The following is a 26,510-nucleotide window of genomic DNA, read 5'->3' on the forward strand; positions in this document are numbered from 1 at the left end:
TATTACATATTCCTCCAGAAAAGCAGTACCACATTAGATCTTTGAGAAATATCATACCTGCTACCACTGTTCCCTTCTTGGAAGCTGGAAAATTATTGCCTTTCATCAACAGCACCCTTTTGATCTGGTGTGCATAACTGGGAATATCTAATAGGAGCCAATCTATCATACGTGTGTAACAGAAACAAACTTTGTTTATTCCATGCATGAAGTTATATTCTATCATCAAGATAGAATTAAAGGTCTGGTTTGGTTTTTTGTTTGTTTGTTTTTTTAAAGTCACTGCCTACCACAAACAGCAATTCTTATCCAGACAATGCAATCACTCATGTAATCACTTCAAAATTAATTCAAGATCAACGAGCAGATATTGTACCTGGACTCATCTAAAGCACATGTATAATTCTCACGGTACATACATTCATCTATGCCCATCACCAAAAAAGAAAGCCAGCCCATTTCCAACGCCCTAAACGCTGTCCTACACGGCCCTTAGATTGTAAAAGAGACATCAAAAAGCAATTGGAAAACTTACTAGGAAGAATGGTCTGTGGAAGTTTCCAGAGGAGTAACACCTGCTGTATTCTGCAAAAGTCCAAACAAAGGAGTCATTGATACACACTTACATGTGAGGAGAAAGAAAAAGGCTTGCTTAAGTAATTTTCCATCTATTGCTTGAATATTAGCCTTTAGGAGACATTGAGGTTTAAGTCTAAATGCAATTTAAGCTGTCAATGTCTTTGCAGAAAAGCGACAATTTTCCTGAGTTCCTTCAGGGCAGTGACAGGTTTTTAGCACAGCCGATGCCTTTTCACAGCGCCTATTCTTTTGTCTGCAAATGAGTCATTGTGAATAAAGCCAAAAGCAAGAAGAGATAACCAGCTGGGCCATGACCAGGAGACACATGCTTATAATTATTTCCCCAAGCTTTTCCCCCAACCGGTCACTGCCCGCCTTTGCTTTAAAGGTATATTACATTTCTGCAGCGCAATACATTCCTCAGCATTCAAAAAAAATACCAAAGCACTAACAAGAAAAGCAACATTTCCGTTCAGTTTCCTCACTTAGGAGAAGCAATGCCAGCTGCACAGGTTCAATAGCAAAAGCCAGTTCTTATCCGCTTGCTTTAAATCCATCTAATACTTCCTAGGCACATTATTTAAAAAATTGAAGGCAATTTTAGAAGAAATACTCTATTTGGTGTCCCCTCATCTATCTGAGGATTCCTACGTAGGAAGAAAAAGCAAATCTTGAGTTTGAAAAAGCAGCTTTTTCAAGTCCTGGTGAAATGCCGCAGCTTCAAAAAAAAAAAAAAAAATCAACAACAGAAAAAAAAAACGGAAAAAATGGCGTGTTACCAAATTAATCTATCATTTCATGGTTCAGGTCCTGCAGACCCTCAAAACAGCAGCAGCAGCTGACCTGCCCTAGAAGGCCATGGCAAGGTGCAGCGTAAGGAAAAGTGAGTAAAATCTCTTGGGAATATCCAAATCTTGGGTAGGCGTGAGCTCCTAGCAGAGAGCAGGGCTTGTATGAAGGGAGGGTAGATGGCAACATGCTTGAAAGGCACGAGATGATGACGTGACGCCAACCAAGAATTTTAAGCTGATTGCTGCTGCCTATTCATGTGAAAAATAGAGAGGGTTTTTTTGCAGACACTGAACTCAAAACCCTAAAGGAGGACGGGGTGGGGGTGGGGGGCAGCTGCAAGGGAATGGGGGAGAGAGGAAATCACTGTATCTAAAATGGATTTCAAGCCGGATTCTCAGCATCACGTTCTATTATTTCTGACAGCGACACAGCAAGCCATGCAGTCAGAACGGTCAGAACCATTATTTATCCCAACCTCATTTAATAATCATCCAGCAGTGAATAGATTAGAGCAGAGAGTTTGGAAACAGGGATTGGCAGCATGAAAAGAATAGGAAATACCTTCTGTGGCTTTTTATGTGGCGCTTTATAAAGCTTCTCCATTTTTTCTAAATCTGCCTCTAACTCAGTCTGGTAGAGGTAGAGGTCTTTTTCTAGATCAGTCTGGTTAAAGAAGGAGAAGAAGAATAGGAAAATAATGCTTAGGGTTAGGGGAAACCAAAGGAATGTTAATTTTGAAAAAAAAAAAAAAAAAGGCAAGCCTTTTTAATCGAAAAAAGACAAAGATAGTATGGACAATACACAGAATTGCACTAGTAATTAATCATTTTTCAATCATTACAGAGGAAATAGTTTTAGGCATTTAACATTCAAAATTAAGAGATGCACAGGCCTCCTAGAATCTAATTCTACAAACCATAAAGTTATAAAACCCACCTGTAAAAAAAAAAAAAGAAAAGATACTGTAACAATATGCAATATTGTTAGTATAATTATCATTGCAAGTCAAGATAGCAAAACCACCACTCTAAGTTATAGCTGATTATGCTTTAAGAATTGTTTATTAAATCAGTTTACTAGCTACTTAATTGTTAGGCTGATGAGCTCAAGCCCAATTAAAAAAAAAAAAAAATCACTCACAAGCACACAAAACCCAAGCAATGCTACAAAAAAGAAAATCACATACACACATACATACGCGCTAGATGCTGTAGTACAACGTACATGAGACACAATTACCTTTCTATCCTCTCTAGTAAGGATAGAGCAATCTCCAGGAGTATAATCCCAAATCTTTTTTGGAGGCTGATGGAAAGCAGAGGAAGGAAATGAGGAAATGAAGATAAGGAAAGACATCACAGAGAATATGGAAACTGGATTAGAACAGAAGGGGAATACAATAGGGGATTTGCATCAACACTGAAAAGAAATTAAAAAAACCCCTACGACAGAGAAGAGAGATAGAAAGAGGGATAAATACACTATAGCACAAATATCAAGAGATCACAGGAGGCAAACCGGAGCATACATGCAGTCTGGGAGGGGCTGTTTTCAGTAGTGTTTGAGGAAATTTTTATTTTTGCAAGGTGCTCTAAGGGATTTTGGACTCTCTAGAGGGAGCCCACAGCTGGTGGTTAAAGCATTCTTAACACAAAACCAAAACAAAATGGGGAAAAAACATACAGTCATAAAAAGCATTTGTTTTGCTCATTCTTCTTTTCAAAAGGAAAGGGTAAAACAAGGGCCTTTCACAAAGAAATTTATAAAAATTGTATAAAAACAAAAAAATCTTTCCCACCCCCGCCAGACTATGAATACATACCATGTGAACAAATGGCTGAATTTCCAGTGGTGGCATTGTGGGGCAATGAGAACGCAGAGTTGTTATTTTTTATTTCGCTAGTTTGGGGGTTTGGTTTGTGGGGGTTTTTGGTGGAGAGAGTGAGACACATGGAACTTTGGGAACCAGTTATTTAAAAATCAACCTATAGGTGAAGGCACCAATTTCAAAATAGGGTTTTCCTGTTTGGATGTGCATGTAAATATCAGGGAGGATTACTCAAAGTGAAAGACCTTTGTCCTGACACTCTTATCCAAATAATGCCATGCTGATATCCTCTTTTCACCAGATATGCACCTCTCACTGAAATGCTCAGAGTCCTTGTTCTTAGTTTGTGAAATCAGAATACGTTTGCTCTATTTCCAAACAAAAATAACCTCTGTTAGTTGGGAAGCATCATCCCACGTGTCCATACTGACTTCTGTGACCAGATTGTCTCTGAGCCACTGACAGGGAATCTCCAATGTCAGTCTATCAAAGGTGAGACTGAGCTACAGCACTTGGGTCTTGGTCCAAATCCCTTCAAGTTTCTAGGCTGCCTGGATCTGTAGCTTGAATCCAGTCCACTTCTACACTTGGACAGCGACTGTGTGGATTGCCAACACTGTAAATATCTATTTCTTATCCATCAGATCAGCAGCTGCCGGGAGGTAGACGGTACTGCAAAGAGTTAGGTTTGAGGTTTGGAGGGAAGGAGGTGAGAAGGCAGGACAGGCACCCCTTTCTCCAGCCCCCCTGCTTCACCATTTATAGCAAAGAGCTTAAGTGCTGTCTCAGGAAGGGCTGAGGGAAAGTGCCTGTGTGTGATCCCAGTTACCATGGAAGACAACTGAGCTCTAGACTGACTGAACGTCAAATTTTGTGGAGGGGCTCCATGGAGCTATGGAGCCACAGGTCAGGAGAAACAAAGCATGTGGGGATTCAGTCTCGGCACACTGAAAAAGCATCCGTGCCGCAGACACTGATCTACCTGTCTGCAGGGCACGTGGCGGTCCATGGAGCTGCCTAGAAACGCATCTGGGATGCTGGTCCAGCAAATATCACTTCAGCTGTCCTAGGAAGCGCATGTGCTTTCCTCAGTGGGGAAAGCCCCATCCTGGTCATTCTGGTGTGTCTGGAGAGCAACACCCACAGGCTCACAAGAATCCTGTGCTCCCTTTTACCAAGGATTTTCCTGCCCACATTATATAGCTGCAAATAAAGTCAGAAAGCCGGAGGAAATTATCCTGTAGAAGTACACGTTACCTCCAGCATTGGAAAAAGAAACCTGGGACAAACAGAGAATCTTTGAAAATCTCAGGTGCTGGTAAGTGTCAATTAAAATGCTCTGATTAGGCACAGGGCTTAGCCACTAGCTGGTCACAAAAATCCGGTCCTCTTGTGACCCAAGTAAGCAAAGCTACATAAAGCATGCTTTTTTTTGGCTCCGGTGATGAAGCTCAGAGGGAGCTTTGCTGAATTTCTGTTAGGTTCCAGAGCAGGTAGACATAAAAGTCTGAGATGACATCCTCAATTCAAGTGCCTGATGCAATGCTAAAGCACTATGTACATAGTACTGCATTCATGGGTTGGCATAGTTGATCAGAGAGCATAGTTGCACGGCTTTGGAGCTAGAGTAAGTTGACATGGGATACCATTTCAAGGCAAGCTGTAAGAAAGCAGCCCTTAACAACAGTGCCCTGAGCAAGGTGGAGAACTTGTCACCGGAACAGATGGTCTGCTGAAGGAGAGAGGAATTGCTGGCGTAGCCTGAGATGCCCTCTGCTGAAGTAAGGCCAAGGCTGCATGACTAAAAGCACAAACACACACTTCTAAGGAACAGATACACCCTCGCTTCTACAAAGGCCTGAGGGCATAAATGCTCTTTCTCTGACACATTTTCCATTAACTTACACTAACTCGAAGGACCATAGAGATGACACACCTTCACTCATTGCGAGAGCATACGGCTATTAATTACACGGCAGCAAAGAGAAGCAGGTTTCTTCTCACTTTGTGGAAATCTTAAACCATGATAATCTGTCAGGGGTTAAACCCTTAGACTAACATCACTTGAAAGCCTCAGCGAAGTGGGATTTATCTGACTTCTACTGCCTAAAAGTTATGGGGTCTCATCTCAAACACTATGGACATTCCTTCTTTAGCTTAGAATGGAAGGTCCATAGCTATAAAACATAGTTTCCCATGACAGAACAGACTACCCAGCCGCTGTACATGTCTGGTTTTCAGCAAAAATTACACTAGTTTTATGATGAGATCAGACTGGGCACCCAACCTCAGGCAGCTACTTTCTCTGCAGAGGAATTTTGTCACTTCTGACAAAACAGAGAACAGACTAGATTCAAAGAAAACCTGCCCTCTGGTGTCCATGTGCAATTGCCTCTGAAGCCAGTAACGAACCTTAAAATGTATTTCAGGTTTTTTGTACGTGCAGGGAAATCTCAGCAGCACTCAAAAATGGTGTGCGTGGATATTTGACAATTGACCTCAAGGAGAAAGGAGAAACAACCACTGTCCTATCAGCCTCTCACTATATAGATGTAAGAGGCTGATACTGACCCTGCAGTGCAGTAAGAGTAGCTTATTAAACAGTATTTAATAACAAAGTTAATAATGTTTAACCAGTAAGAACCAGGCCACAGAATGCTTTAAAGTCACATTCTTTCCAGTAGCCATGACCACTGATGTGATCCCTCCATCAAAATGTCCTTTGTCCTACTGAATAATTAAGCTTTGCTTCATCTTTTTCCAGAGTGGGAAATCAAGGGTTTTTTTTTTTTTTTTTCCTCTCCACATACATAGAAACACAGCTCCATTTGAAAAGAAAGCACACTGTTCTCAGACTCCTTTGGTTTTCAGGGAATGGCAAGGGCTATTCAACACAGACTGCTGCACCCCATTTAGGCAATGGGCTGCTACATGCGTATGGAAATGAGCAGGAAACGGGGTCATGATCTGTTTATGGATAGCTGGAAATTACTGACTTACAGTTTACAAGCCAAGGCCAGGAATAAATGAATGATTCTCCTCGATTTAAAGCTACCTATCAGCCATCCTAGATCTTGTTAGGCAGAGGGAGAATAAGAGCTTTGAATAAGGACTTTCAATAAATGACAACAAGGCATTACTTCTAACATTAACAACAAAAATGCAGTTTGAACTATGGTGTGTGAAAAAATATTGCCTTGTTGATACATACACTGGAAGGTGGGGAATGTTTGTAAATGGCTTCAAAATATTTAAAGTGGTCACAGAACAGCTGCTGTACCAGGATGTTATGAACAATCACGTTTTTAAATGAGTAAGGCAGCTGTTCCAGGTTTATGACAATCATTTAAAAAAAAAAAAAAAAAAAAAAAGAGGCAGGTTGACTTCATTGGTCAGTGCAACTATCAAACTTACCGGTTTCCCAAACTCCAATTCCGAAAAGAATTTATACCAAGGTTCATTCTTTAAATCTATCTCTTCTGGGCTTATATCCCGAGTCTAAAGGAGTTGGTGATAGGGGAATGGAAGAAAGAGAAGGATAACATTATGCAAAGAATACACGGAAAGGGACTGTTAGAGATGCAGATCCCACGGTTTCCATTCTAAAATGTAGATATTTAGCCTTATAATTTGGAATTTCTATAGCACCTCTCTCACAAAGGCCATGAACTGCTTTGCAAACATCAGTTAAGCCTAATGGCATCACTGTGAGCAACACGAATATGAATGAATTGCATTTTACAGATCAGGAGACCCACACAGAGAGAGATTATGCAGCTTGTCCAGAGTCACAGGGAGACTCAATGGAAGAGCTGGGAGTCAACCAGTCCTACTGTCAGACACTTCCATCAAGTCCAAAGCTGCATGTAAAAAATAATTTAATCTTCATTTGGTTAAAAAATAGATTCAGTGAGACCCAAATCAAATACTGCATCTTTAACAGCACATGAATATGTGAGAAACCCTGTTCTATACACTGCAAACAGAGTGAAAGGTGGTTTTCTAAATCAAAGGAGACAAGTCAGAGAGAGCGCATCCCTGAAAGATCTCTGAAAGGATGGATAGAGAGACAATATTACTTGTTTCTTCACAAATAAATGTGAGAGAATCAGACAAAACTACAACAAAGGAAAATCAGACAGGACAGAAAACAAACAGTACAGTTGAAAAGGAAATTCCCTTTTATTCATACAATCTGTTTTCACGAAACAAAAAAAAAGTTGAAATAATTGTAGCTGTTTAAAAACACTACTGGTGAGATAGGAGAACACAGTCCATTGCTGAGGGTTATGAGGTGCCACTCCCCAAAAGACATCGAGCTAACTCTTGCGCTTCAGCGTGCCTAGTCTTAGACATAATGGATCTCATAAATACATTATGTCTGATATGCCAGTGTGATCCCAAGTGCTCCATCACAACAAATGATGAGCCACACACATGCACAGAGGGCCAACACAAAGTGTCCTGATGCAAATCGACCTGTGATGGGGTTACTGAGGCAGAGGGGAGTTCCCAACAGTGCAAGGCTTTGCTAGATGTCCCATACTCTGCCACAGCCATTAGGCATCACAAAAAAAAGCTCTAGGACAAGAGCTCAGGACTGACGCTGGAAGAGGGGCAATGCTTCAATCTGAAAGGTAAATGGTTACACCATGTTTGATCTCCGATGGCCTGGAGGAAGAATTCGCTATTTCTTAAAGGTAAAATAGAAGCAATGCCTCCATTTTTTTCTTTACTGCACTCCAACTCATGAGAAGTACTCATCTTGTTACATAACTGCCTTTACATTAAAAAAAGCCCACAGACATCAATGGGAGGCTCTTCATTGCTCTCAAATGGTTTTGGATTGGGATTCTGATAGTCACAGCCCTGGGTATGATTACCAGGAGATATCCACAAATCTCCTGCAGCCTCCTTGAAAGACCTAGCTGCTAACCACTGTATTACTGTTGTATTTAATGAGACTGATGGAGGCCACGAAGCCATTAGTTCAAGACCTTCTTTCTTCTGTGATCTATGACTTGAAATTAAAGCTAAAAAAATAAAATTGGAAATAACGCAGCTATTGTATTCTTCTTGTCTTTGATGAGCTCTATACAATTTTTCTCAGTTATGCTGACGATGGTCCTGGCTTGTGGCTTTTAGACTCTGGTTCAACAGCTGAAGTACCTGATGAAGTCTGAACATGTAAATAGGTCTGTCATCACCAGTGGCACTTTTGCAAAGGCTTAAGTACGCAGATGAAAGAGGCCTTTTGCCACAAGGTTTAATCTTGGCTGTTTACTGTGAGACAAAATTGCCACTTAAGTCATCGGAAATCTTGCTCTGGAATGGACTGCAGGAATGGAGTTGTCATACCATGTTCAAATCACTCCTCACTAGTGCTTCTCTAATGGGCTGAGCCAATGCCCAGTAGGAGCAAGAGAGAGTCATCCATTGCCCATTTCAATAGGCACTAGGATCATGCTCCTATCAGGAGCAACTTTGCTGAAGTCAATGAAGGGACATGGGTGTGAAAAGAACTCGGTTGCAGGATCATCAAAAAGTGATGGACCTTGATTGCACTTGGAAGGAAAAAAAGAAAACCCACCAAAATAATAAGGAGAAACATCAGGTCCCAGATCAGAGTTCATTCTTCCATTTCTATTGATTTAAATTGCTGTTCACTTTTGCGTAAAATCCTTGGCAGGTTTTTCAGGAGCATTCCTTTACCTACTCCAGGCATTGATCAATGCCTGAGCTGTCAAGGCACAAAGTCCAGTTTACATTTGGAATCTCACATGCAATTAGTGCTTTTAATCGAATCCTTCAGATTAATGCCTATATAGAACAACTACATCCTTATGCACCAAACTGGCTATTCATTAGTAACCTCATTCAGTATTTTCTAGCCTGTACAGTGTCACACTGGTACCACTGAAGGACACCTTAAGTGAGCTGTGGTGATTTATGCAGGACTGGCGGACAAGGTTAGCACCACCTCTCTGCCCTGCCCCTTGCCAAATGTTCTCAGCCAAGCCAGCAGAATAAGACTTCTGTATGTCCCCTAGCTGTCCCAGTTCCCAGCATTACTTACTAATTCAAACAGAAATTGGTAACAGCTCACTTAATACCCCAGGTTACACACCGGCGTAGCTCTCATTCAGTTCTGCCACAGAAGTGGTGAGATCCAGCTGAGGAAGAAAGCAGCCCAGGGGAGATGGCCGTGTCCTAATGCATCTCAGAGGCATTCCCCGAGGCACGTTACAGGCACTCTAAAAATTGGTCGTTTGGTGTTTAAAGCATCAGAAGAACACAGAAACCGAACCAGCCTGCTTTGTTGCATAATGCTTTCAACCATCCTGCATCAACTAATGCTGTGCCCTAGAAAAAGTACAGCTGGCAAAACAGCTGCTGAACAGGTCACAGGGTCAAACATGGATTAAAAACTAGGGTTAGTGATCCATACTTAACACAGAAAACAACATGTCCAAAAGGAAAGAAGCCTCTCAATCCCCCTGGATCTTGCTTTATAGAGAACAAAAATGTTAGGAAGTTATGCAAAACAGTTTTCAAAACAAAATATACAGGAAATACATCACATGAGCGCTGCAATGTAAGCATAAGGAATCTTATCAGAATAGAACTGGACAAGCACTTGGGGAGTATTTTACAATCACAGGATAAAGCCACAAACTAGGATAAAACAAACATTACCATCTTTTCATTGTTCAGAACCGAGGACTTTCCTGGCTGATAGTCATAAATGCTCCTGGGCTCTGCACGGTATTTTCTGGTGTCCACCTTCTTGTCCGGAGGCTCCCAGTCAGTCCTGAGGAAAGAAAGATCAATTAACCCAAACCACTGTGGTTTCCATGGAGACAAGCATTTCCTTTTGACAGGCGCCTTTCCCCTCTTAATCCTGGTTTAATCAGGGTACTTTTTTTAATCTAGGAAAGGAGCCTGCTGCAAGAGGAACAGTTCAGATAGGGGTCTGGGCATATATTTGTTATCTATAGCAGGCAGGGTTTGATGCAGCTCAGCTGCTGAAACTATTGGATCAGAGGGGGTTTCTTCCAAGTACTTTCAATGAACTTCCAGATCTTTCCCAATTGGAAATAGCATAGTGACGGGCTTCAACTAAGCTCACAAACAGGAACGTGTCCAAACTTTGAGCAGAACTCAGATTAAATCTCTTTTGCTAAACTTCTCATTTTAGCCACATCACTGATTACCTGACTACTACTGCTCTGGATTCTGAAGGCACTCAGGGGTCCAAGAGGGGGGTCTTTTCTAGAGACATGAAGCGGTTATCTGACTGGTATATCTAAAGATGATTAAGAACACTCTACTACCCAAACCACTATAATTTTTGCAGTGTCCACACTGGCACAGTTCAGACAATAGGGTCCAGGGTCCACATCCTACAATGTCCAGCTCCTCTGAAAAGTAATCTATTCAAACACCTAATGCAGAATAACCAGTGCCCCTGAAAAGTCTCAGAAATCAGGCCATTTAAGCTGGTAAACTAATTCTGATCTTGCTGTTGATATGTTCCCTTTGATGGGAAATGTTGTATGTGGATTCATCTCCCATAGCATTCACCAGACAAAAGAGAGGCATCTAACCAAAACTGCTGCTCCAAGTTTCCTCCCACTTAACCTACTGACCTGGTTTAGGATAGGAACAACCCACCGAGTTGCCCAAACTCTCTCCACTGGCTTAGGAGAGACAGAGAGAACTAAGTTTTGGGTTTTTTTTTTTTGTTTGTTTGTGGGGTTTTTTGTTTGTTTGTTTGGTTGGTTTGATTTTTTTTTTTGTTTTGTTTTTGGTTTTTTGTGTTTTGTTTTGTTTTTTTAAGACAAGATGACAGCCAAAATGACTGGCCCACAAACAGTGTACAAATTTCAACAAGGTTGATGTTTGCTGTCTAGAATAAACTTGATTGCTTAAGATTCCAACCCCAGAGGAACTTCTCCCCGGTGAAACACTGTTTTGTCACTAGGTAATAGGAAGCACTAATTATTGTAATCCTTTCACTTGCAAGAGTTTTCTCAGAGGGCCAATGTACTATGCATTCAATTCCTGTGTAAGGAAGACACATTCTATCAGCAAACTTTGTCTCCTGATCCAGTGGCCTGAGACACTCACTGAATTAGCAATCTCAAATTATAGCATTGCTCATTTGAGACAGCAAGGGAAAAGCGTTAAGAGCATGTGGAAGTTGGTGAGGGAGGGAAGCGCAGTTCAAGAGCTGGGAGAATTCAGCAGGACATAAAATATTCATTGCTCATTCTGTTTTCCCTTCATTTGGCAAACACATTCATTAATGTTACAAAGAGATTTAAAATCCATGGTAATAAACAAAGCAAAAAAACAGGTGGGAAGTCATCCTGAAAGATCAGAAATGACACCGCTAACTAGAACCTACTTCCAATAAAGTTCATAGGGGTGGCACTCCTCAGAGATGGAAAACGTAACAAAACTTTTACCAAAGCTCAACATAAATCCAAATTTTGCTTCTCCACAATTATTGCTACTTGCTTGCATTCTGAGGTGCCTTTACAGTGTCACGCCAAGCCAAGAGTTTCCACTGTGCCTTTGTGGTAGGCACTGTAGAGGTGTGATACCCAGGGAAACACTCTGCACCCAGTCAGGAAACTATGCAACTAACTGTGATGCCTGGTAAAAAAAAGACAGACAAAATGGGGGACTGGGCTGTGACAATGAAGGAGTTTACTGCCACCTAGTAGAAGAGCCAGAGTCAAAACTACATCTCCACTTCCCCCAAAAAGTTTAACTGGAGTTGTGGACCTCAAGCTTCCACCTTTGTTCCCTTCTCATTCACAGCTTTCAGACATTCTTCTGGTACCGATACAAATATATCTTAGTTCAGGTCACCTTTCTGGGCTCGATTTCAGCGATGAAGTACGGTTTGGCAGTGGCAAAGTGGCAGACCTTTTAACAATCTTCTCTGAATCAATATTGTCCATCTCACTCTTGGAGCGGGGAACCGAAAGCTGGGTTCTGCCTGTAGGATAAGTCAAATAAAGGAATATTGGTGAACTGGATAGGAGGCAAATAAATACATACTTTACATGCCCTTTCTGTTTGACAGATTACACAAGAAACGTGAATTACTTACTGTCCTCAGAATAGGAATAACGAGGAGAGTATGAATCAGAATCTTCATCTGAAAGACAAAAGCATTTTGCAAGTGAGCTGAAAAAGCCCCAAAGAAGAAGCACCAGAGACCCTTTTCGTTTCTTCTACTAATACATTGGCCATAACTTGAGTGATATGCCCAATACTTACCACAGGCAGAGGATCCTAAAAAAGAAAATCCCAATGAGGTTTAAATTGCATTTAAAAATAATTCCTAGATTAGATATAAATATTAATGTACTACTTACACTAATACCTTTCTCCAGGCCCTCAAAGCACTTTAGAAAACAATCACTTTTTATCACAAAACTCCTCCGATGCATTTTATCGAAAGCTGAAAGATAAATTGCGGATCCAGCAGCTGTAGCATATGCCTAAAATAACTCATTAGGTGATAGACACAGTGATAGAGCTAAGGAGTCCTGCTCCCATTCACATACGATAATCGCTGGGACATCTTCCTTGTGTTAACTTGCACACCAAGTTGAAGTATGTTCACTGACTCAGACTACCTTTTAAACGCAGATAATGTTCCTGGCACGAGACACACATATACACTCGCACCAAGAGACTGTTCTTGTTCTGAAGAGTTTACTTTTTAAATAGGAAAGACATGTCTAAAGAATGCAATAGAGATATTCAAGCAGCTCTAAAAAAGCTAGCAGTGACATCAGTGTAACTGAGTAGTATGGTCTGGTCCCCAAGCTGAACAACTTTCTCTCCTTGATAGTGAAAGCGTTGCACGGCACGAACACGGCAACACCATTCCCAGGACACAACTGCTGCCTTGGGCCACAGAACCACATAATGCCTTATTTAAAGATAACATGCTACTGTAGTGAGCAAGGCAGATGTGCCCCAAAAGAAGGTGGGAGGATGGCAGCATCACTATTCCCTACTCTACAGGCAATGGCCAGAGAGACTTTGACTTCATCAAAAACCTAGTGGTATCTTTCCACCACCTTTAACAGGTTTTGGAATGAATCCTCAATGAATCGCAGGTAGCAGCAGGGGGAGTTTGGATCAGACCTGGAAACTGGACCCACAGGCCCACCACCTTCCTCTGCTGCTGAGGGTTCAAATTTACAGGGATGTATATATGAGGCATCTACAGGACTTCCAAGGCAAAATGCAGGAAAGTACTATGCAATGGCTGCAAAGAGAACTGTGAGAAAAGGTACAACTCATACCTCTCTGCAGACATCACTGAAAGTGACAGAGATAAAAAGACAGAAAAACAAAACAGATGAAGATAGAATAAGCCAGATAAGAAAAGAACATACTAAAAAAGCGTTACGTGAATTTAGTGATGCCGATCAACAGATCGAAACAATTTCCAGCTTTTCTCTCAAGGAGGACATCAATCAGCTGCTACAGCCAATCTCATCTGCTGGAAAAAGCAATCTGGCTAACACAGCTGACCTGAAATTGCACTCAAGGCTTAATCAAGCCTTTCAGGAAGGCTCAAAGAAGTCTTTAACTTTTAGCCCCTCTGCTGAGTTCTCTTGGTGAATGAATTAGAAGGTTTAAATTCCAGACAGATGGTTTTTGACTCTGGTGTGTTTATCATAAGCTCCAGGTTAAAAAATAGTGAAGGTCAATTTATTAGGCCATTTCTCATATTTTAAATCTAAATGACAGAAAACAAATATTTATTTATTTAATATTATTACACTGAATTCTTGACAAAATTGACTAGTATTCCCATATAAAAGATGCATTTATTCAGACTGCAAAATACTTGGTATATCACAAAACTCTCTGTCGCTAGAAATACAGATGAACAAATGTTTAATACTATCTTCACAGCCATTCACCTCTCACAGTATTACTTAGTGTTGGTGAATGATGAAAAAAATTGAAATACATACTTGAAGAGAAATGTCAATATTCATTATAGCTCATCATTCAGACAGGAAAATCATACAGGAAAAAGAATTCACTGCAGATAAGTGCTATTTTCCAATTGCTAATATTCTAATATCTACAATAATAAGGAGAACAGGTAAGTTCTGTCTCTTTGAGTATCTTATGAAGAAGAGCATCTTTAACAGCAGGGAATACTGAAACACAGAAATCTGGAATGACTTGATAAAGATTAAAGAGTAAATCAGAGATGAGGATTAAAACAAGATCTGGCCCTCAGAGCTGCATTTTATCTGTGGGACCCTCCTTAATGGAGCAGAGTATCACCAATTTGTAGCTTCAAAATCCAATTCCTTTAGCGAGAACAGGCTGTAATTCCTAGAGAATCTGCAGATTTTTTTTTTAAAGGGTTGGCCAAAATCTCCACATTCTAATACCCCTAGACTCTAAAGGTATTTTAGAGCCACAATCTTAATGTTTCTAGGAAATCCTATGCATCAACTCTGATACTGATTGTATGAAAATGAGGCTTCAATCCATCTCTGTATAAACACTCTGCAGTTGAGTGTATCACTTTGAAATGTTGTCTAAACATGAAACATGCACTCCAACCCACCAACATCATCACATAATCTGGATTCCTTACCAAGGAAAGAATCCAAGCAGGTATTAGAGAAACATTTCCCAACATATTGAGAAAAAAAGAGCAAGTGTTTGGTCCAATAAAATTTCAACTACCTAAACCAGCAAATTATTTTCATATGCACTTTTGTAAGTGGGAAACCAGATTTGTAATATATTATCACCATCGGTTTTGCAAACTACATTAGTTCAGACAACAATAAAACGGATTTTCAAACTTCATTACAAACAAGAAAATTGAATTTCTGTAAAACTCCTTTATCAACTAGTTACAGAAGCTCTCCGTTTCTGTCTCATCCATACCTACATACTATTCTGTCAGTAGAAAATAATTTACACTGCATTATGATTTACACGACAGGACTCTTCACCTACAGGTTTCACCAAGAAATCAGCAAATATCTTAGATACCTGTATGATACTAGTCCACATTCATTTTAACAGGGAAATGCAGCTTACATCTCCTAGTTTTCTTTGAGCATCTCAGCTACAACCCATATTGTACGCTTTCTTCTTACACAGTATCCACCAGATGTTTAATACAAGCATTGAATGAAATGGTTAATTAATAGTCTCACCAGGGCTGGCTTGAGGCACAGGCTAAGTAGGCAAGTTCCTAAACTGGAGGATCTAAAGTAATACCAAAGCACCGAGCCAACGAGGCTGTCACCAACAACATCTCCCAATCAGGAAATGGCTGTGTGTCCAATGTGTGCAGCAGATTCCAGTGTTTCTTATATATAATTGTGTTCATTCGTATGCACACAGTTACAGGATTATCACTGCAATAGATAGTATTTCACCATCCCTGAAACGTGACTGCAAAGGATTCTGCTTTGTATACGAAGTTTAAAGGAATCTGCTGAGCACATGAAGAGGATAAGGTAAAGATAGTGTTGTTGCAAGATGTGCTGAAGAGACTGCCAAACCCTGTCCTTGCCTAGATATGCCAAGTGCACTTAAGGCCAGCCCTGAACCTATGTTACTGAGTTATATTTATTTTAAAAGACTACATTGAGGGACTGATCCAAAACCCACTGAAGCAAGCACAGCCTTTTCACCAAGAGACTTCAGTGACATTTTGGGTCTGGCCCTAGTACTGTGTTAATATTCAAAACCAGAAGTAAATAATTAAAGAAATGTATCGATCCAAAAGGGGGGTGGGGAGAAACATCAGTTAAACCACATCTTTACGCGTAAGTCACCATTCTAGGCATGTTAAATAATCACTGCACGCACATGGCTAAATACAACTGACAAGCGCATAAAACCAAGCAAATCCCGAGTCTGCAGCATTAGTCAAATACTAGTTACAAAGCCAGAGGAGCACTGCAAAGCCAAAAAGGCATCATACGGTCAAGGCAATGCTTAAGTGCAGCAAAACATTATGAGGCAGCATAATGCTCAGCAACTAGAAAAAACTCCAGGAAGAAAATAAATGGATAAGGCAGCATTTGTGCAGAAAAATATATATGGTCCTTTATTATTACCTTCAGAGATAGGACTAGGAGTAGACGCAGGAAACTGGTATGTAGGAGAATAAGGATTGTCTTCTGCAGCAGAGAAAAGCAGTGGATTTTGAGACTATCCACAGTGAAGTGGAGGTTCTGCATCATCCCCCAATTTCCTATCACCATATGATTTTATTGCCTACTTTAATAATACTAGAGTAAATGGCATCATACTTTAAAAAGATTAATGGATTAGCAAAGATTTAGTTATTTTATGCATCACACTAGAAGGTATCCTGGGCATAACTGAATTTCCAGCCAGTGTAACACATGGGTAATGGAAATCTACAACCTGAATCTAGTTACTATTAGGGTGCTATAGTAAAGTTAAATCAAAGCACAAGACAACAGATACTCTGACTAAACTTCCGGTACCTTCAGTTTTTTGCTGGATTTCAGGAAGTTCAGGAAATATGTAGGTAGGGCAATAAGGGTTTTCTTCAGGAGTGTCTAAGGAGAGGAACGTGATTTGCAAAAAAGAACAGAAAGGACAGATTTAAAGGGGAAGAAGGGCGAGACAAGAATCCATACAAGCTGCAGAACAGTCCTTCTCACGCTGATGTTCTAGCACGACACCACCTCTTTGCTCATTGCTGCCTTGCACGTCTGGGCCCTGCAAGAGATCCTGGAAGCCGAAGGGACTGGACTCATTCTCCTCCTTCTGAAGCATGGGCTCTGGCTGAGCTAAAGAACCTCTGTTAGGAGCACTGCGATTAGGAAACAGTTCGACTCTTGCTCATTCCATCCAACACAGCATCTATATATGCATAAAGCTCATCATGACAGCACCTGCAGCAGCAAATACAGCTCCAGTTTTGCATGCTTTATGTTTTATTATATAAGCGCAGTTCTGAATTGCATTTGCCTGCACATCAGGCTGTTCAGAGGGTTCAGTTTGCAAATGCTACTACAGCCATTTCTCACATAGAAGAAGGAATGTGAACATAGCAGCAGCCGGGCACAGAAGTGCCCTGAAGTAGGGATTCCCCGAGAGTGCACCACTACAAAGTTTGCAAGTGCTCAACACAATTTCAGGTTTTGAAAGAAGAAAGTCTGAGATTTTGAAAAAGCAGAGTTCAGATTCTGAACTCACCAAAAATCAACGGAAACATTTCCCTTGGTTTCAGTGAGCTTCAAATCAAGCTTTATTATGCAGGTACTAAAGCTTTTCAGTGTAAAAAGTTCTCTTATGCACAGAGCAGTTTCAGTGATAACCTATTATCCTTTAAAAGCGGGGGGTGGGAGGGTGGGGTTAGCTGCTAAAACTGGAGTTCAGGGATCTATTTTCTCTAAGTATGGAATTTTTAGCGGCTTTCTGGTCTCAAATAGTACTCTTGATTTCATGATGGCACTGCAGTTCACCTTTTAGAACAACTCAGACCTTTCTCTGGACTTCACTGTTGAACCTTTGACTTCAGAGATTTCAAATACATTGGTTGAGTTCTGTGGTACAGAGCAAACACTAGTTAAGATAAAACGCTTTTAGTTAACATCCAGTACAACTCTTTACATGAATGAAACAAAGTGTTATCAAGGTGGTCTTTTAAAGTAAATAAACCACATCTGTGTTACAGTACCTCTGTTTAGCTTGTGGATCTGTTTGAACATCGTCTTGTACCAGTCCTTTGATCTGTCTGTATTCTAGTGGAAAAATAAATATACACATAAATAATCACGTCCATTAATTCTACCAGCCTTTCAAAGTTCTTATGAATCTTCCAGCAATGGAAAAGGTTTACAGTCTGCTTCCTATTTCATTTATTGTCACTGACTACCTAAAAATCAAGGCTATATGAAATTAATACTTAGAAATATGAGTGATTTCACTCAGATATATAATCTCATATGTAATGAAGCTACAGCCTTCACTCAAGTTACTAAAAATGTACAAGCTGTGCAGGGGTAGGTCGTAACCTGTGTAGAATTGTAGATTGTGTGGAAGGGTTTGCATATTAATCTGATTTGACATCTAAAAGCAGACATATTGCCTATTTTAGTCATACATACCAGTTTCCTAAGTATTCAATAGAGAGTCAGAAACATTTAGTGTTCAAGTCACTCCAGACACTATTTGTAAGAACAGGTTAATAATTTTTTTCATAATAATTTCCCCTCAACACTGAATGAAGACAAACATGTTACGTAAAGGACATCTGCCTTTAAGATGTCTAAAATAAGACAAAACTCTCCCTTAGCTGGTAGGTGTGAATGAAACAGAGGAGCAGGAAACAGTAATCTCAAGTATGATGAAGAGACATTAATTTTTTATTTTTTTCCCTCTGAGGCAGCTGAAACAGGTCATTGATAGCAAAGGGAAGCATTCATAATAAAATACAATGGAACTAGAATTCTATCTTCCCTTAAACCTCTGCAGTCTCTGGAGCTTTAGTGAATTCCCCGAGTCCCAAGATAGGCAGACCCTGACCCAGGTTTTGTGTTGTCTTACCCTCAGTGGAATGCCAATATCATCGACAGAGGTATCAGCCATTTGCTGAGGGCTCTTGACAAAGCTTCTCTTCTCTTCCATTGCCCTCTTCTCACTTGGCACTGTCTCCTGAACCGGCTTGTCCCGTATGAGTGCTGAATCAACTTTATCAGAAACTAGTCTGTCTGGCACTGAATCTGGAAATGTACATAGGAAATTCTTATCTCATCCCAGCATCTCACCACATCACTATATTCCACTCTTTTAAGGCAAAAATCCTAGCAAGTAGTTGATGAGACAGACTGTGTCACTGCTAGATGTGGTTAGTATCTGGACTGAAGGAAACCTACCAAGAAAATGTTTGATGCGAGCAAAAGCAGGCTAGCATCTCTCAGGTAGCCAGCCAGCTTCACACAGCTCATGACAGTCTCAGCTGTCGTGTTTGTAAAACAACAGAAATTTTTGGTTTCAAGGACTTTTTGGTGGTTGGCTTTTTGCATCTTTTTGACTACTTAGCAACTCTGCAATCTCATTCTTCATCAAAAAGCATCAGTGATAGAGTCTCCCAGACATCTTTTTCTGCCAGTGATTTCAATCTAATGAAGCATCCTATGTGGTAGTGGGACACTACTTCTTAACAGCTTGCGCGTACCTGCCTGACAATCCCATTTGTTACAGTTAGTATATGATGCTTCCAAGTTCGTCTCTGTGCCCTAACCAGAGTTTGTAAACTGTTGTTTAGCACATGTATGATTCCCCTTGCACACAAATCTGCATAAAGATAGGGGGAAACAACTAATTGCCCCAGACCCCCTTGCTTCCACCTGGAATTCCTTGACGCTGCCTGACACCCACACATAGCAGCAGGCACCACCACCACTGGCCAAGGAACCAAGGGAGCTCAGGTTGTTCTGAAGCTCTGCTACGGTCTGGAGAACTACAGCAGAGAAAATCCTTAGGATCTGCTGAGGACTTTTTCTACGTGGATTTTCGGGAGAGGAAACATCAGTGATTTTACAGTCTGCCTCATCAAGACTTTGCCAAGTCCTATCCTTTTTACATCACTGCATGCACTGGGGAGAGAGGGAGATGTTTATTCACATGCACATCACCATACTGCCCAAAGCCATTAAATGTGCAGAAATCTGAAAGGGACAATTAGCAGAGGAAAGGCTCGTGCATAACAAAGCATTGGTCTGTTGGTACCTTGAGCAAACAGTTCTGCCCTGCAAAATTCAGTATGTGAACGATTTGTGTTTGAGTGGTTGGTTTGAAATTACCATCAAACTCAGTCTTCCTCCTTATTAAGAAAAATGAAATAATGCTTATAAGCGTTCAAAATAGGGCAAAGCATCTATTTAATCCTTGCTTAGCATTGTCATCCTATTCCCCCTCTCTGTGAATATATGTGCGCTATCTTTTGGTCCTTCTGTATCCCTGGTGTACAGGGCTCTCCATTTTGTAGGAAGTATTTGGTCTATTTCCATTACTAAACTCCTTACTAAGCCTCTAAGAAGAGAGCATGGAAAGGGCACCTGAAACTAGACCATTCTTCCATGACCTTGAAGACTAAAAGTAAGTGGGTTTTTTGGATGTGGAGGAGGATGTGGAGAGGACACAAACTTTAGGAAAGGTTACAGCTTTCCTCCATTACTTATCATTGTCACCACTGATGTTACAAGGCCTGAGCTTCCGGTCTAGAAAAGTAATTTTTTTTCTGCAGGCGAAAGAATTCAATGCCAGAGAAGGTCACAAAGTCCTTCTTTAACAAGACTGGTAAATATATATTATTTCTTTTTTGATTCCCTAGCTCCCTGCACTGGAAAAGTGGTTGACTGTTTGCCAGGTGTAAAGAAACAGATAATAAAATTGTAGTGTGCAAGTATGCACGTGTGCTGCCAACCTTCTCTACCCGGGCAGCTCTCTGCTCTTGCAATGGGTGCGAGTCTCTCCTTGAAAGAAGAGCAAGTCGTTTTTCTGGTCATCTGTCCCTCTCCGCACCCCAAATAGAAGTAGCTCAGTAGGTGTTACAGGAACAGCACATTATGCTCTGCTTACCCATGTTATTATCCTTTGGCACAAATACTGCTGCTCTTGGAGTCATGTAAATACTGATTTTTATTTCTCTTCCTCCTCCCTCACCACAAGCAAGCCTAACTCCAATGGTTGTGCAGAGAAACTTGAGAATACGTCCCAAGGGAATAAACCTAAAAACTCAAAAGGCAGCCCCAAAAGTCAACTAGAACAATCAAACTGTACGTAACTCTTATGACTTAGGAGGAGCAGACAAGTAATTTAGGGTTTCAGAATATTAACATGTGGCCACACAGGCAACATTTGGAGAAAAAACTGAAATCAAACACTCAGTGACCTGGACTAAGCCAGGACAAATATTTATACTAATTCCTTTGCAATTCCTGGGAAGTGGGTTTGCTGAAGGTACTCCACAAGCCAATAAAGCGGCAGCTTTGCTCCAGCAGAGGCAGCAACTGGGGGGTAGCAGACCTTTCACATCATACCTGCCAGGCTACTAAGCCTTTTTTGCTGTTCTGTGGTAAAGGAAGAAACGAAACAAAAAGAAATATAGAACAAACGGGTGAGACATAAACAGCAAGTGCTCTGGTGCTGCATTTCTGACAGGCAAGAAATACACTGTAGACAGAATGGCAGCAGCTGCTGGAGAGAATCTCTTTTCAAATACCCTGCCAAAGTGACAGCCCACAGTCCCTTCTCCACACAGCAATCTCGTGGAATAATACAAATCTCACAATGCAGTGATCAATACATTTGCAAACAGCAATTTTTTTTTAAATTTATTTTTTCTTAATATCAGAGAATAAAAGAAGTTGGACAGGAGACAATTTGAAAAACAGTAAAGGCTCACAGAGTCAAACAACTTGACAACTGACTCTGTTACCATTAACATGAAGTACATTTTGAAACAATAATGCTGTAGGATTTCAAAGGGATACAGGAAAGGATCAAGTCATTGTTGGTGCTTGCTGAGTCTCATCACATACTACACACCCACAGATTCAGTGATTTGCACACAGACACAGCCTGGTTAAGGCTTTGATTCCCAGAACGAACCCCTTGGTTTAGGGCCTTTCATCACTGAGTTCCCAGACTGGGACATTTGTGGTATCTTGCAGTGTGCTTAACCACGCTAAAGTTGATGCTCACAGTTGCTTTCTAAAGGGATGCCCAAATGACTTGCCCAAGTCACGGCTGGGAATAAACCAAGAATTCTCAGCTCTCTGTTCTCGGCTCTTTCTACTAGCAATGAATCCTTTCATTTAAAGCATGAAAGCCATTTGAAAAGAATAAACTATTTTACTGACACAAAAAACACAAACACCCTCGAAAGATCACAATGTTAATGCAAAGATTTCAAAACTTTAATATATTAATCACACCTGTTATATATTCATAATAAACCACGCCATGCAATGCCTGCCCAGGAAATAACTGCTTTGGGGTGGCACGGGACACTTGCCAAGCAAGTCTACAGCAGGTAACAATCCTCCAGTTGTATGTTTGCTAGCAGAACCCACCTTCACTAGATATTTGTTCTAAGTGGATCAACTTCAGCATGGGAAACCGATATTTCTCCTCACTAAGCGCAGCTCCCTCACCGATACCTATGAACTTTGTTCTTTAACCCCAGCGCTTCTGCTCTGCTAACCACCGATGGCACGCTGCTCGTGTGCATTATGCTCACGTGACAGCTGCCAACATATGAAACAAAACCCTACATGCAATGGGGAAAAGGAAGGCTTAGCAATCTGAACCTGAAAAGTAGATGGGAACCACCTGCTGCAGGGTTCACCCTTCTAAGCAGGCCATCAGGAGAAGGCCGGTGTATTATGAGAAAGGAGAGGTGATGTGAGTGAGGATGGTCTCAGCTTCAGCCATCACCTTCACTAAGGAGAACTGCATTCAGTCAGTAAGATGTCCTGACAAAAATGTGGTTTAAAGAGTCAATGCTGGAACGGTCTTTCCTATCTCTTCCTCCATAGAGCAGAGAATATAACGGATGAATAGACTTCCCGGGGCGGGGGGGGGGGGGGGGGGAAGTACTTTTTACATGAAGAGGAGGTTTCCTTATCACTTGTGCCTCTGACTAGAAAAGAGAGCTCCTGATGGATAGAAGTGGAAGGAGCAGAAGGTGTCTGCCATTTTCCTCTCCCACCTGACCACAGACAGCTCGTAGCCCCAGGCATACACCAGCTATCGGAGGCTTTCACCCTTAATCTTGTGTTCTGGAACTTTAAACAAAGGCAAAAACCTCATAGGCTTCTCAGAGAAAGGGTTAAGCAGAGGTTTAACACTGCTGGCAATAGTGAAGGTATGAATATAGATGCCTTCAGAGTTCCCAGAGGAGGGAGCACTGGAGGAGACTAAGACATGAAACCAGTAACAAGAGGGTAAGAGGAAACAAGTGTTTGAATACATGTGTATTGCAAAATAAAGGTGTCAGAAAGAAAATTAATCAAGACATCAACAGATACAAAGGGAAGAAATTCTTACCTTGGTGCTAGGAATGAACAAGAGGATCTGAAATGATTTATTTACAAGCATAAATCTTATTCAGTTGGTATTACTGAAATCCAGTAGAAAAAAAATCTGAGATCTCTCATCACAACTTACTGAGTAAGATCAAGCAGACAAAAAAAGGATATAGTGTAGTTTCCGTGCTTCGAATGCTGTTAACTCTTTCTAAGTCTCTGATAGGTCCAAATGAAAGGGTCTTACACGCTTACAGATTAATGAACTAGCAGATAAAGCATAAAATAAGACAGTAGGTGATGTCTGCTACAACAGTCACTCTAGAGAATAAGATAACTGGGTCCTTAAAAAGCAATCAATACTCCAATGAGGAGAGGCGAAAGACATATTATCCATCTGGAAGAGTAACTAAACTACTGGAGATATCGGATTGCCAGCATTAAAATGACCTTGAAATTTCTAATTCAGAGGGTATTTCATAGCACACAAGAGGAATTTATATTAAACCTCATCTCGACATGAAGGGATGGATTTCAGCACAAAACATAATTAACCATTCAGTGGAAGGTGGATCATAACCTAGTAACAATTTGTTATATGCCATGAGACCAAACCAGTTTTGAATAGATAAGGTCCATAAAGACGAAACCAAGCATGAATCATGTCAGCCAGGACACAAATGTAATAGATAACCAAGATCTGAGAACCATTTAAAAACACTAAGTTAGCAAAAATAAATCTTAATGCTATGCTGGGATAAAACCTAGATAGGAATGGAAACATAAGGAACCCTCAATACACAAAAAGATGGAAAAGTAAGGAAATGCATACCTATGACTAGGTAACTTATGCTAGGAAGTGAAAGAAAACAACAATGGAAGTAAAAGAATCAACAGAATGTCTAAAAGACTCAAAAATGGGGTTTGAGGTACATGAAGAATAAACAGAAACCTAGCAATGATCTTGTTCTTTTACCAAAAGGCACAGTGGAACTGTTAATAAGAGAGCAGAAAAGATGACACATCTGATTACTATTTCCATTCTGCACTTGAAAAAAAAAAAAAAAAAACCAGAAAAAAGTCTGACATACTACTGCCTGATGGAGAAATACTTTCCACTTCAACAGTAACTAAGGACTACGCTGAATGACAACTGAGGTCAGATGCTTGAAAATTAGCACATTCATATAAACTGTACTGAAGAGCTTTAGAGCAGTTTTCTGCTCTAAAGAGAGCTTTTATGGAGACAGCAGCTCACTGGACCATTAACACTCATCCTCAGCATGTCTTAGAATACAAAGGAAACTTCACAGGACAAGGAAGAAAGCAATTTTTGTGACAACCTTCGAAAAGCATTAGTAGGACAGCTGGGACATCTGTCTGTCAAGTTGACAATAATGCCAGAAAAAAAAAAAAAGGTACTGTAATGACTTAGATGGGATTTTACTAATAAATACATAGCACGACACATGCAGCGTCAGTCAATACAGATTTATGACTAAGATACCGTGTCAAACCAGTTCAATATGATCCTTGCAAATTACAAGTTTGACTAATAAAGACCAAAAAACACACATTAGAATGAGATACTTCACTTCTTATCAGGCCATGATCTACATCACAGTCAACAAAAATTTGATGAGAGAAGGCTCTTCAGTCTATCAGGATACAGTATCACGAGTGCTAACGGTCAGAGGCGAGAGAGAGATTCAGACAGGACAAATTGTTAACTGTGAAGGTAATTAGTAAACAGAACAATTTGACATCAGTTGTCTCAGAGCCAGTGTGTGTGGATCATCGTATTATACAGATTTGTCTCTTATGCTCTTAAAATCTACAGAGAGAAAACATCCTTGTGTGGTACACACTGAAATGCTCCAGATTTAATGTGAAAACCAACCAATAGAGTACCCCACCTCAAGAAAGTCAACAAAAAGCTTTAAGATAAAAAAACGCTGCTTCAAATAATATTTTTCTCCTCTTCAGGCAGTTAAGGAATCCAGGCACCCTCATTCAGAAGCACATAAGCAAAGCTACTTCAGATGCTGACAAATGGGAAGAGATAACCTGCTTGTTACCCCTATAACCAGCTGCACTACAGTAAGCACGCTACCTTCAGGATCAAAGACTGAAGTCTGTTTTAAAAAGACACTGAAAAAAAAATACATGGGGGGCTGCAAAGGAGCATATCAATGCACGCCTCTAATTAGAATGACTACAATATGAGGAGATACTGGCGTACAAGTATCTAAAGGGTGGCTTGAAGGAGGATGGAGCCAAGCTCTTTTCAATGGTTCCCAGTGACAGGACGAGGGGCAATGGGCACAAGTTAGAACACAGGAAGTTCCGTTCAAATACACGGAACACTTCTTTACGGTGAGGGTGACAGAGCACTGGCACAGGCTGCCCAGGGAGGTTGTGGAGTCCCCTTCCCTGGAGATTTTCAAGACCCGCCTGGATGCAGTCCTGAGTAATGTGCTCTGGGCAATCCTGCTTTGGCAGGGGAGTTGGACTAGATGATCTCTAGAGGTCCCTTCCAACTCTGATAATTCTGTGATTCTGTGAGCGCAGGTCTTGCCCTATTTTCCAATATTTTACCTTAGCAAATAAAAGAAAGCAAGTCGTAGCGTTGTAGATTGGAATCTGCCTGTCCTGGAGTTTCCCCAAGTCCACTGGAAACCACGGCATATTGGACAGCATTTGTGTGGCCCTTTATAAGCCATGGTCTTTAGTGACGGATAATGAATTGGGAGGCTGGGGTAATGCCAGCCGCCAGAAGAACTAGAAAGGAGAAGCAAAGTTTCCTCTCCAATGCCGGTAAAGAGATGCAACTAGCCGTTCAGAGGAAGCTGCTGTGAGGCAGATAAAGGCTCAAATTAGTAAACATGAGAATGTTCAAACAAGGTTGTTTTGTTCATATACAAACCCAGAGCTCAATGACTCCTGCAGTATGAGTGTGAGTTGATCCAGGTACGGATAGAGGAACAAATTGTGAAGGTCAAACTTATGGATTATTTACTATCGGGTAATTTCTGCTGAGAATTCAGAAGTCAAATCTCTCCCACAGTAACTGAAAATATGGCTGCTCTCATACTGCAGTAGCTGAGACGCAATATATCCCCCTTTTCCAGTGAGGGAGAACCTACCTCAAGCTACCTTGCTTCTCCTGACAGATAGATGTGAGCATACACCCTTTTCCACCATGACAGGACAAC

General features: G+C 40.8%; 1 protein-coding gene across 11 annotated transcripts in view; it reads right to left on the reverse strand.

Annotated features, from left to right (window-relative positions):
- Nucleotides 1-26,510, reverse strand: part of SORBS1 (sorbin and SH3 domain containing 1) — an 89,792-nt gene that overhangs the window by 28,776 nt on the left and 34,506 nt on the right. For 7 of the 11 annotated variants that reach the window (XM_082486082.1, XM_082486083.1, XM_082486085.1 and 4 more), the window contains 10 exons: nucleotides 21,307-21,336; nucleotides 18,809-18,984; nucleotides 17,940-18,003; nucleotides 12,324-12,371; nucleotides 12,080-12,209; nucleotides 9,896-10,010; nucleotides 6,614-6,697; nucleotides 2,611-2,676; nucleotides 1,933-2,034; nucleotides 536-585 (listed from right to left, as the gene is read on the reverse strand). In XM_082486082.1, coding sequence (XP_082342208.1) covers nucleotides 536-585; nucleotides 1,933-2,034; nucleotides 2,611-2,676; nucleotides 6,614-6,697; nucleotides 9,896-10,010; nucleotides 12,080-12,209; nucleotides 12,324-12,371; nucleotides 17,940-18,003; nucleotides 18,809-18,984; nucleotides 21,307-21,336 — 865 coding nt within the window. Of the gene's footprint in view, nucleotides 1-535; nucleotides 586-1,932; nucleotides 2,035-2,610; nucleotides 2,677-6,613; nucleotides 6,698-9,895; nucleotides 10,011-12,079; nucleotides 12,210-12,323; nucleotides 12,372-16,341; nucleotides 16,405-16,737; nucleotides 16,813-17,939; nucleotides 18,004-18,808; nucleotides 18,985-21,306; nucleotides 21,337-26,510 lie in introns of all 11 variants that reach the window. The other 4 variants (XM_082486079.1, XM_082486080.1, XM_082486086.1 and 1 more) reach the window with 4 other exon arrangements.

Source organism: Vanellus vanellus, assembly GCF_965231255.1.
Source record: "Vanellus vanellus genome assembly, chromosome: 7".
NCBI lineage: Eukaryota > Metazoa > Chordata > Aves > Charadriiformes > Charadriidae > Vanellus > Vanellus vanellus.